Source organism: Ctenocephalides felis, unplaced genomic scaffold, assembly GCF_003426905.1.
Source record: "Ctenocephalides felis isolate EL2017-DRISC unplaced genomic scaffold, ASM342690v1 CF-g0.4_SCAFFOLD_01886, whole genome shotgun sequence".
Taxonomy (NCBI): domain Eukaryota; kingdom Metazoa; phylum Arthropoda; class Insecta; order Siphonaptera; family Pulicidae; genus Ctenocephalides; species Ctenocephalides felis.
The window spans coordinates 13,748,350-13,761,678 of record NW_020538040.1 but is presented as its reverse complement, the minus strand read 5'-3'; the positions used below and the strand labels follow the sequence as shown (position 1 = coordinate 13,761,678).

Here is a 13,329-nt window from a genome sequence, read left to right as displayed (position 1 = left end):
AAATGTTTACGCAAATAATAATGGCGCCGATTTGTTTGGGGGTCTTTCTATCATTTCACGTAAAACAAAAATAATATTTTTGTTATTTGTATTTTAGACTTTCTAATAGATATTTCGGAAATTATTTCAGCTGTATTTAACAGTCAACCTTATATAAAATTTTACTAAATAAAAAAATCTTTTTTATAAAACTTATATTTTTAATTATATAAATAATTTAACAATTACATTATCTAAAACCGCTCTTACAATATATCTTAATATATTAACTACTACAAAAATATACAATTTGGTTCTTTCAATTTTTGAAGTACTATGTCGGCTATTACGTTGTTTCAAAATATCAATAATTTTTATATTTAGACAAACTTTTTCTACATTAACAAAATTTATTATACAGCTATTTATATACATATATGAAATAGAAACAACAGTTCTTTATTGATAATATTGCAACATTTGAATTGGATTATTACAAATCACAGAATCCTATTTTTTCATAATAATACTTTATTTTGAATTTTTATTTATTTAATTTTTTTTTTTGCGGGATTGATAATAAAACGCAGACAATTTTTATAATTTGCGTATAATTTTTATACGCAACATATCATTAGCAAATATATAAATGCATTTTTTTTACAACCAGAAGGTAATATCACTATATAATATATCAATATTAATTCTTATGAACAAGAATTATTAAAAAATGTGGATAAATTTACTGTTACAGAAATTTTGACCTGTATTTACTGAATATGTATTAAAATATTTCTTAATACTTTTAACATTCGGAGTCAAGTATGGATACAAGGTGGTGAGAAATGATAATAAAAGATTTATTTTATTTATAACTATGATACACCAATATTATTCCAATAACTCTAATTTTTTCTTGGAAATTGTTGGTTACTTCTTCAACCAACTAAAGTTGTGCAATAACTTTAGTTAGCCTTTAGCCGATTGTTGGCACATCCTATTTCGAATTGTCATTGGAATTGCAAATCAGATCCGGTGCATAACACATTCTGTTCATAAGTTTCAATAAGTTTTCGCTTTTTTATGATAAAATATAAAGTATGTCTAAAATACTGACTTCATATTTGCAAGAGCACTTCGACGTGTGAATTAGAAAAAAAACTATATCACATTCCTAAGCATGGCTTAAAAATGTCAAGGAAGAAAGTATAGAAGACAATACTTCTGATAATTAGCTTGAAGTTTAAATTTAATAATCATTATAGATCATTTCCGACCACGTGTATCAAATTAAGGTAAGGCGATCGTCCTTAACCCTTCATCATCGTTATCATCAGTCTTTGATTGTTTCTTCAATCTTGGCGGAGCAAGTGGCGCGTCAGATACTTTTCCTGTATTCTCCAAATTACCAACATCTTTCTTCTGCTGGTCCTTGCCCAACATCAACAAATTCTTTATTCTTAAACCGCCTCCGCTCTTGTAGAAATACAAATAAACCATGGCTAAAGTTGCCAGAACTGCAAGCAGAGTGACCAGGACAATAATAATACTGGTGCTGTGAGATGAGGACTCGGAATCGGTTTGGTCGATTTTTGGTTTTTCTGTTTGGGTGGCGTTGGAAGTCTTTTCGGTGGTTGTGCTGTCTGGGTTGGTGATGGTAGGGACGTAGGATGTGACGTCTCCGATGGAGATGTCGGCGCATGCACGGAATTCTTCTTGAGGCCCGCAGCCCACTGCGCCTGTGCCATCTGGGAGAAATATTATTTGTAAGTTAGGAGGTCAAAATTGGTAAAATAATTTCACATCAAATCATTTCATTTAAATTCAATTTGTTGTAAAAAATTATCTTCATTTTTTGATATTGGTGGTATTTTGTTACACGTCCCTTGAGATTATGATAAATAGAAGCTATGGGTAAAATATGTAATTTAGAAAAGACTTATTATCTTAATTATATATTATTACCTGGACAAGTTCCCCAGTTGTTGCCAGCAACGTAACGCCATTGCAACATGCACCTCTCACATCGCAGTCCCTGTGGCAGCTGCGCCCGCATTTCGTATACCTTGCTTCCATTTCGTGGGAAGAATTTTATACCATCGTTTCCTTCACCTTGAGAAAAAACAGAAAATATTACTTTCAATACAATTTCTGTAATTGATTTTTAACATTATGTCGAAATGCAGAAACATTCAGACGCATAAAAAATCTGTGATTCTAACCCAGCGGTCGGGAAACTTTCTTTAATCATTACCAAAACATATTTTTGCCTGAGTTGATATTACCTCTATGGTGAAGAGAGATTGTCCCGTACAGACAACCACGTAGCAAGTACAGTAAATATCAATGAAAAATACATACATTTTACCTCTTAAAAATTCCATTTTTACCCCATTTGGGGTAATTTACCGCAGTTTCCCGACCACTAACAAGGGAAACCTCAGGCTTATTCTTCTGGGATTTTGATGGAAATTCGCATGACGATAGGGTTGATGGTCAAACCGAACCCCATAAAATATTATAGGCATAAAATATTATTAAGTAAGACGAAAATTGCCCCCCAGTCTCATCTAAGTATTTTTATATAATTTGCGTTTCTGTTTGGATGTAGGGGGAAGTCCCGTAACGCCGGACGGCACCAAGTACCTGACGGTCTGTTTAACACCTATTATTTAAGCAAGTATAAATCTTTTCATTTCAAAATACAAATGAAAGGGGCACTGGAGGCACACGGGTACAGGATCACGCGCCAAGCCTCGCCTGTGACGCACACGGCCACGGCGGGAGCAACCCTTTACTGTTTTAGACGCAAAATCACGGCGTCACCTAAATATCAATGAAAGTAATTCTAGCATATTTATGCATATGCAAAGATAAAAGTTGAACTTGATTGTTATCCGTAAAATGGTAGAATATTATTAGATCTCTTAACCAATTTTAGTAGGTGCGATCAAATGAACAAAAATGTCTGTTCCTTAGCATCGGACACTAAGTCGTCCCTTAGTGCCGAACAGTAAACATATTGATATTTCTTGTGAGAATATACGTAATTTATTCCAATTATTTAATTTTGTTCTGTATGAGTGCTAACGGTCACTACATACCCCCATTTTTCGTATTTCCTAGTCGAAGAATGAAAAGCTTATGGTGAATGCACCAGCTGAGAGCATCGGTGTGGCCCAGCGAAAAGGGTGGACGAATAGTGACTTTTTTTTTTTTGCAACATCTAAGAATATTCGTCAAAGACACATGTGCAGACATTACAGAGTGTGGAGATGGCTACATATGTGATCAATGCAGGTTATTTTGAAATGTCCGGTACTAGGTACTACTGTTTAAAATCATATTTTTTGATACCAAAGTTTGATTGATAGTATTAATTATTTTTTTAGCAAAAATTGCGGTTTTGTTAATTTAGTTTGATTTCTAACTTTGTTATCTAACATAAATCATAATTTAATAAACATTTCGTAAAATACCTTTTGATTTATTTATAAATAACCTTAGGTGTCCGCCACTAGGGCACTTCCGCCTAATTGTGTTTTGTAATGGATTTCTAGTGGATATTGTACTCGGTGCACCTACTATCATCATATTACATTACCCGGTATTTTTTATATTTTTCTAGCAATCTCTGCTCAATGTTTTTCATTTAAACAAATTGCAGCAATAAAGTTATTTAAGAAACATCTGGGCCAACATAAGTATACTCTTTAAGTTATAGTTGACTTACAGAAAAGTGAATTTTTTAGAAAAAAATAAATTTATGGAGGCCTATTTGCTTTTAGTAGTTTCGGTGATTTAAAGAAAAATAAGAAAAAAATACCATTTTGGGGATAAGAAACAAAATTTCTTCACTTATCTGTGCAAGTTTTAGGTTTAGTTTTTCATAAAGATGTACAATTTGCTTTTCTACTACAAACGTATAACTTTAACTTCTAAAACTTGATTTTTTTCATATAGCTAATTAGATTCTGTACCAATTATAATAAAAAAACCTAAATTAACTCGACGCTCTTGATCAACATTTGGTTGTACTATAAGTATCTTTTTAAACGTGTCTGTGATTTTACTCATCAGAATCAATCATTTTATTTTCTAAAATTTGAAGTTTTTATACAATTTGTGTACCATTCCATCCATTACGAAAGTGTTCAACTATCGTAACAACCACATGTTTTTATATTTGTGTCAAAGGGGGGGGGGGGGGAACTGTTAATCACGTGATTGATTTTTAAGGATTTTTGGACCCTTTTTTCTTTGGTTATATATAGTGATATTCAGTGGCGTCGGAACCGTGTGCGCGTGTGAAAAAAAAGAATAGTGCGAGAGCTTTCCCATTGCCATTTCTCACCGCAGAGTATATCAATAATTTTATTATACAACTATGTTAGTCCTTACCTCCGATCAGTTTGAGCGGATACCGATCTAGGCACGACTGGTCCCCCACGCTGTCTGGACAAAGACGAAATTCGAAGTATCCGTTGTGACTTGCCGTCAGTTCCACTCTCAGTAACATCACGCTATTCTCCTGAAAATTAATACAATGATATAGAATAATTGAACGATCGTTGATAATCAACTTCATATAAGAAATCTTTACACATTGCATTAAGTTTTCCGTAGGAAAAATTGTGTTTTTTGCACACAACTTTATACTAGCAAGGAACATAAGATTTAGGGGTGCGTACAAAACTAGTTTATTTTATGCTATAGTTTTTGATTGATGGTTTCTTCTTTCTGAGGTATGCCAAAATGTTCAGAAAGCTTCAAAACGTCGAGAAATGTAAAAATTTTCAATTTCGATTTTTGACCCATTACAATAACTTAATATTATTTTTCCACCTCACCTTATATTTTCGCACTATTACTCCCTGGCCCCACTTTCCGCCCAGTTCGTGTGGTCTTGGTCTGGGAGCGTCCCAGGCGTCACCACATTCTCCACACTTTCCGGCGTTTTTCTGCCACTGCCTGGCGAAGCCACCACAGAAAAGTTCATGGTCATTGTAGTTTGGCGGTGTATCGAAGCCATACCTGAGTAACAAAATAAATAATATCGTTTTATTTTTAATACAACAAGTACTCGCGAAATAATTATCAGTTTTACAATATATGGCATCAATAAATGGGTATTACTCACCTCCACGCTGTGGCTCTACTGGGGGGTTCTATAAGTCTTCCATGGCCATTTGCAGATCCTATGTGGTTTATCAAAACTATTAAACAGCTCGTGGCGACTATGTACGAAAATTGTGGAAGCATCTGTAAAGAATAAAGGGTTGATTAATAATGATAAGTAATTTCAAATATTTTGACTACAAAAAATTTTTTTTCGACGATTTTTATAATTATTTTTTTGACGGTAGATACCATAGCCTTATTATAGATCATACTAAAATATTACTGCCTTACGACACCTCGTTTAACTTTAAAAATTCATCAAAGTTTGCAAAAATTGGTGTCATTTTTTGGCATTTGTCAAAATTAGACGTTTCATCGACGTTTGATCAAAAACGCCTGAACCGATTGCAGAAATTTAAAAGCCATTTGATGTATCTCGATGAGGATTATCATTTCTCAGTTTCGTGCGACGATCGGCCGAGCCGTTTCTTTGTAATTTGGAAAAAAAGAGTGCGCGTAAGGATCACACGCGATTGAAGTAAAACTTTTAATATTGTATGAGTAGGCAATTAAGATAAAAATAAAAAAAACATCATATTTGAATTTTAAAAATCATCTTTTAATAATCATATAACATCAATAATAATAAGATCTCCTGAGCATCGGCACAGCTGTCCTACTGATATTAAGAGTTTGAATATGATGTGAAGCTTTCTTCCTAATTTTGTTACCTATCTTACCGGGAAATTCAAACCATAAACGTAGAAGTTCATCATTATCGCCACGTTCTATGTACACTAATTTTCCCACACAACCATTAGCTAAGCCATCACTTACATCAATATTAGTTGTTATTATGTAAAATTTATTCAGAACTAAAATTATTTCATACGGCAAAGCCCCGGTATCAATAACCGATTTTTTTGAAACTGCTGACGAATGTATGATTGTTGATCTGTCGCATGGCAACCTACATAAATATCCGTGGCAGTAGATATTATTTTGTCTTCAACGAGATTCAATATAAATTTATTATATTCCATGGCACATTTATTCTCTAAGAAAAGTCTTATTCCATGAGGACATAACATAAAAAACGTGATTCAATTAATGCAAGTTCATATAGGGTTTAGCGCTCGACTAAGGCATGACATGACGGGAGTGGATACTCGCGACATCAGCGCTTACGGCGTCGTAGTGTTCAACTACACGTTGGCATTTTCGTTGCATTTGTACGGATTTACACCCGTGTCGCGCCTAAAAATTTTTACACCCATATCGCGCCTAAAGAAGTTTTACTTCAAAAAAGTGTTAAACTTTTCGTCCACATTTAAGCTCTTACTACTTAATCAAAATTAAAAAATCAAAACTGTTCGAAAGATATTAGTTGGCAATGATACTGATTAATTTTAGGTGAAAGGTATCAAGCCGTTTTCTTGTAATTAACTGTTGAATAAAAAATTTAAGCAGATTTTTATGAAACTTTTTTTGTCGACATATATTATGGTCTTATAGAATTCACTGAAATACTACGGCCTTATGACAAGTAGTTTAATTTTAAAAATTCATCAAAGTTTGAGAAAATGAGTAGTTTTTTTTGACATTTGTTAATATGTATTTACAATTAGAGGATTTACTTGGTATAACGATAGTAGTGCTTGGTCTTAATGAACATACCTACCATTAAAGTCCTGCAAAAACTGAGTCAATTATATAAATTGTAGATTTTTGAAAATTTGCTTTTAGAAAATACTCCGAGTTAACGTGTTCGTTCGTTTTCAATGATGTGTAACAGATCCACTCGGAATACTTTTAATCGCTCATAAATTAATTTATTTTTTATTGATTAAGTCGATTATTTACACATCGGGAAGTTCATGTAACTTGCCTCAAGGCTAAATACCAATACCAACTAGTTTTAATATGTGTAGGGTCGGCATAAAACTCGCAATCATAAATGGGTCCCGAAGGACAAATGCTTAAGAAACTTCGATATATATATATATATATATATATATATATATATATATATATATATATATTGCTTAAGGAATGCTTAAGAAACTTCGATATATATATAATATATATATATATATATATATATATATATATATATATATAATTTATATAATTATTATTTTTATTTACTACTATATTCCTCGCTTCTCGTTCTGTTTTAATTAATCCAACTTTTGCAATAAATTAGAATGCAATTAACAATATTTCATGTGAATTCACTTTCGCATACAATATTTATGCATCAAATTTCCTGCAATTTTAGTGATTTCGAATCAACTGCATTCTTTGTGGCGTGATTCACAAATTCTGTATAAACACCTACTCACAATAAAGGATATTGTGATAAATTGTTTAAATTATTGCTGAATTGTTCAATTATTCGAAACAAACGGTGTATTTCGTCGTCGACCGAGACACCATGATGAAAAGCTAATTTTTATCCATTTTTTACTATCGATAAAAGTTGATATTCTATTTTCTTGAATTTTACTTTAACCATACCAGTCGAAACTGTCGCAATATTTTTTCGTTCAGAAATTTATTATTGGTGTTGAAATTGCCAAAAATTAATTTCGACAGTTGCGATTCCATGTTTTGAATTCATGCAACCGAAAGCTAAATAACTCTTCAAGGACCAATCCGAAACAATTGCGTGAGAATAATACTCATATCTTGTTTAGATATTTGTTAATATTTTCGCAATGAATATTCATAATTCAAATATTTTGATATTACAGCTGCATTTGTTTTGAATTTGAATATTTTCTGTGAATGTGTTTCTCATACTTCTTATAAATGCAAATATCTGTCACTTAAATGTAGAAAATAATGGGTATGAAGCATAACACGAAGTACATGGATTTATCATTAACGTATCTATGCATATACATATACACACACACATACGCACACACACACACATATATTATATATATATATATATATATATATATATATATATATATATATATGTATATATTAGAGATGGGTAACTCACTCCGGAGTTATCACCCCGATTCAACTCCTCTCTCGGTGTGAATCCGAGCGGAGTTGTGTCGGAGATTTTGTCATATCCGACTTTCCTAAACTGGTATTAAATCTGTTAACTCGTGCAGACAATTACTGTGTTTTTGTTTTGGGAAGGAAGCAGTCGCTTTCTCGTCTCACAGGCAGTTTTATAAATATTCTTATATATCATAATATTTGAGTGATGCTACAGATGGCGCACGAATTTACTTAATGTCACATTTTAGAAATAAATATATGAAACTTACTATATATAAAAATTGTTGTGCGCTCTATCTAAATGTTTATATAAAGGGCTAATACTATTAGAGAATCATTTTTTATTGATTTGGAAGCTTTTGCGCCCGTGGGAGCAAAGAAATTCGAAAATGTTCTTGTTAAGGACCACCCTAATATATATATATATATATATATATATATGTATATATATATGTATATATATATATATATACAGGGCCGGTCCTGGGGTCCTCAGCGCCCGCATGCAAGAATTGTTCTAGTGCCCCGCCCCCAATAATTTTAACTGTTTTAACATTTATCATTAAAATTATATGAATATTTACGTAAATTCACACCAAAAATTAGAAATAATCTAAAAGCGTATAAAATACATTGATTTTAATTTTATTTAGAAAATCGAAGCGATTTGCGGGTTGACCATGATTAAATATTTTATATTTTCAAGTATTTGTAACATATATGTAATATTAATATTTGGGTTTTGAAACATTTCACTTATTTCATCGAACTCATTTTTATTTTTAAACATAACATTCATTTTTCATGTTAGATTTTTAAAATTTCATTTTAATTGTTTTTCATTATTTACAATATCCAAAATTGCATCAGTAACTTATTAATATCGTAAAGCCAAATTGTATTCATGTTTACTTTCCCATCTGATTCAGAATATCAGATTGTTAAAGTTAAATTTTTAACGTATTTTAAAAGATGCAAAAAAATTACATATTTCCTGAACTATATCGAAAACAAAATTATTTCTGCTTAGTTAATAATTAAATTTATTTATTATTTAGTATGGACACCACTAGGTATAAAAAAGCTCACGAGTTTTGTTTCTAAGAACATTTTGCTTCAATTTTTCATACTTGCTCCATTTCCATAAATCTAACCACGCATGTCTTCAAAGTTCAAAGTTAATCAGATGCGAAACATTTTCAACAAATACAAAAGTTACAATTAAGTTTCTTGGTCTTATAGTCATTTTCTATGCACTGACTCTCATTTTCCATTTTTCTCTATTATAATTTGTATCTATTTTTTTTTAATTTCCGTTCAAACTAAATAACGTCGCAATTTTTTTTATCAATAATGCCCAATAATTTAAACTTTCGTAGGTTTGCACTTACGGTATTGAACACTAGATAATTTCTTTTTCAATTTCACATTAACTTCGATCGAAGAAAAATTTAATGAGTTCATTAAATAATAAACAGAAAAATAATTTACTAATTTGCATGAGTAATTAATTGTTTCTACAGATATCACATTGCAAACTGAATATGCTTTCTGTTTCTACGTATCCATAGTTAAGTTAGATTGTTTATTATAATCTGTTAAGTATTCTAGGTTTTATATTTAAAAAAAATACGAATAATATATTATAAATTTCTTTTCCGAATCTTGTTTTGGCGCCCCCTGAGGCGGCGTGTGCCCGCATTTTTTGCATGCATCGCATGCAAGGCAGGACCGGCCCTGTATATATATATATATATATATATATATATATATATATATATATATATATATAGGGTAGAGCGGAGCTTAAAGCTCCGCGGGTAAAAAGGAAAACTACCGATATCTCAAAACCAGTAGGCGGTAATGATTAGTTAATATTTACCCATAAAATAACTATACTACGTTAATTTTACTATTATATTTTTGATTAACTTTTGTTAATTAAGTGGTAGTCAGATGAAGATAAATCACAAACTTTCATTTTTACCTTACTGGTCTTTAGGCAGCACCCTTTTCATGCGTTCGACCCAATACTCCTCCTCTACCTTGTCCGCAGCGACTTGGAACAAATTTCCAAGTTTTCTGACTTGAACGGGAACGCGTTTCACGCTATTTGGTAATTTGTATATTACCCACTGGTCTTGGAATCTGTTTATAAGATTGTTATTTCCGAAGATTAATATTTTTAATAAGTTTTCCTCGGCAAAAGCTACAGCTTGCAGGGAATCACAAGACTCTATTTCTACCCAAAATTCAATTAGAATCTTATCTTCGATTTCATGGAACTTTTCATCTATAATCTTGATATCGGACATTTTTGAAAATATTTAGATGTTTTTTATTGGTCTTGGAATCTGTTTATAAGATTGTTATTTTCGAAGATTAATATTTTTATTAAGTTTTCCTCGGTAAAAGCTACAGCTTGCAGGGAATCACAAGACTTATTTTCTACCCAAAACTCAATCAAAATTTTATCTTCGATTTCATGGAACTTTTCATCTATAATCTTGATATCGGACATTTTTAAAAATATTTAGATGTTTTTTTATTTCAGGTTAGTTTAACCACCTACTATGACTTTAATTGCCGAACAAATGAATTATATTTCAATTCAACGATGAATTGATTATTGTAAATTTAAAAAAAATGATTCATGTGCGGCTCAAACCTCGGCGTCAACACTAAAAGTTCTGTACAAGTACTTATCACCGAAATTTAATCACATCTAACTGTTTAATATTGAAATATTGAAGAATTAGAATAAATATTCAAATGTTATGAAAAAATAGGGAGCTATGTGTAAGTGACATTTTGACTTAGTTAGGGTGGTTGCTAGAGTTTGTACAAAAACCGACATTTCAGAAAACCGGTTTTCGAACTTCAATTTTACTAAAAACCCGGTTTTAACCGGTTTTCGAATTTTATATAGAAAATAAATTTTTGCTCGAACATTCTGTAATTTATCCGCAAAATTAGTGTAATTTAGAGCAGTATTTGACTGAATTTATTTATTGTTTAATTTTATAGATAGTAAACAAATTTATTTTAATTTTAATTAGTAGAACTAAAAAATTATAGTTTATCGTGATTAAATAAATTTGAAAATAATTATTCGTATTCATCATTTTCACATCTAAGAATGAAAATATTTTTATGGTAGTGAAAGGAAAGTTTTCGAATAGATATAAAAATAATACATTTCTAAAAAAAATCATTAAATTAAAAAAAAAATAAATAAATAAAAAAATATTAGATACATTTTGATACATACTTCTTAATATCAATTTTAGTTCACGTCAATCGAATTACTACTGAGACGTGTCCTCTGTTTACTCACAAAATTTCCTGAAATAGAAAATACTCTCATACTTGCGACCAAATTATGATTAATTGTTTTTAAAGCCTGATATGATAATTCCAAGTTTTTTGTTCTTTAATTTGTGGCTTCTAGGGTTTAAAACTCTTTTTTTAAAGTTTGAGTAGAGGAAGTTACTTCTTCAAGAAGAAGTCTCACTGGTTTAAATTGATATATGCACTGGTATAAAAATCTAAATTAATATATACAATTTCTGGGAACCATTGCAGACTGATAAGATATCAAATGCTATAGAAATGATATGATTTCAAGAATCAAAATGCTTTCATCTATCTTTTATATTTGGCTATATTCGTCATTTTCCATTTATACAGTGAAAACCGACTTTTTTCACTAAAAACCGGTTTTCGAATTCCATAATTTTTGCCAAAAAACCGGTTTTTGAAAACCGACAAACCCTCTGGTTGCATAAACTTCGTGATAATCGTGTTACTCAGCTTTACTCCAGTCAATGGATCGTTTTGGGTCTGAATTATTTTACTGTGCTCCGATTTGCATGAAATTTTGGAATTAGGTTCAATGTTCAAGTTCAAAAGTGAAAACAATTTGAATTCCGCCACCACCGCCACCGCTGGGTCGACTTCAACAAATGTTCGAAAAGGTTCCTAAGCCCTATAAATCATTACACCGTCGACTGCAACAATATAGCAGCAATAATGTTGCACAATAAATATAAAATCACGTTTTACGATTAGTTAATTCTATGAATCTCATTGTCTATCAGACAACAACGAGCGACGATGTTGCGTTGTCAAAAGTTACTTGGAGAACCTGCGACATGTGACAGTCGCTGATGAACGAACTAACGTTTGCATGATGACCATTTATGTGAAAATTAAGATTATTATTCCATACCAGTTCTATTATGAACAACTGTCGCCATATATGATTATTGTAATATACAAGTATGAAATTATCATATTAAATATATAAGAGGATTTATTTTGTCGCAGAAACCATTGTTGAGCAACATCAACTTTGTCAAGAGGTAATGGATACTATAGATATTTATTAACTTTTCGTAGGATAAGTTATAGTAGTAGGCCAAAAATCGAAAATGAAAATTTTTGCATATCTTCACGTTTCAGAGGGTTTTGTCATACCTCAATAAACGTGGATGTGTGTGTGTGTATTTTGTGTGGTTTTTCGGGCGCACGGATCAACTGATTTGAATGGTTCAAAAAACATTCGATTTCCATTAATAGGGAGATGTGCTGATTAGTTTTTGGCAAAGGCAGGTCCAGCCGTTACGAAGATACAGAGCTAAATGTACAAAAACTGTCAGTTTTTGAGAGAACTAAGCATCCATTTTTTTTTGTCAATCAAAACTTTATTCAAGTATGCAATTTGAATGATTCAAGAAACTTTCTGCCTATCTTGACAAAACAACTGCTCTTGGGGATTTTTTTTATTAATTTAACATTATTTATTTATTTTTGAAGTAAAACTTCTTTAGGCGCGACTAGGGAGTAAACCCGTACAAATGCAACGGAAGTGCGTTACGGCAGATAAGATAAGAGTCGAGTGCCAATGATTCGTCATTCGCTCTCGATGATATCATTTCTATACGCGTCGATTGTGATTAGTAGTCGCGTATGTGAATAGAGATCTGTCGTTGTATGCGTACCGGCATCAACGTTGTATGCGTACTGATATTAACAAGGAAATCGGCATAGATAAATAAACATTTTAAAGTTACATCGTAGTACTAATCTTTATTAAATGGAAAATGCCTGAATCAGAAGAATATTTTACCCTGTCCTCCGTAAATAATTATAATGAAAATAATAAAACAAATGCAGCATTTTAAATAATTTCTATATTATTCG

At 31.4% G+C, this 13,329-nt stretch overlaps 1 protein-coding gene across 1 annotated transcript; it reads right to left on the bottom strand.

Annotated features, from left to right (window-relative positions):
• Positions 1-1,269: 1,269 nt before the first annotated feature.
• On the bottom strand, positions 1,270-9,398 carry LOC113374666. Its single transcript, XM_026614641.1, has 7 exons — positions 9,386-9,398; positions 7,363-7,437; positions 5,120-5,168; positions 4,830-5,013; positions 4,381-4,510; positions 1,945-2,091; positions 1,270-1,727 (listed from the first exon to the last, which is right to left on the bottom strand). The coding sequence occupies exons 1-7, from the start codon at positions 9,396-9,398 to the stop codon at positions 1,270-1,272; spliced, it is 1,056 nt and encodes a 351-aa protein (XP_026470426.1).
• Positions 9,399-13,329: the final 3,931 nt, after the last annotated feature.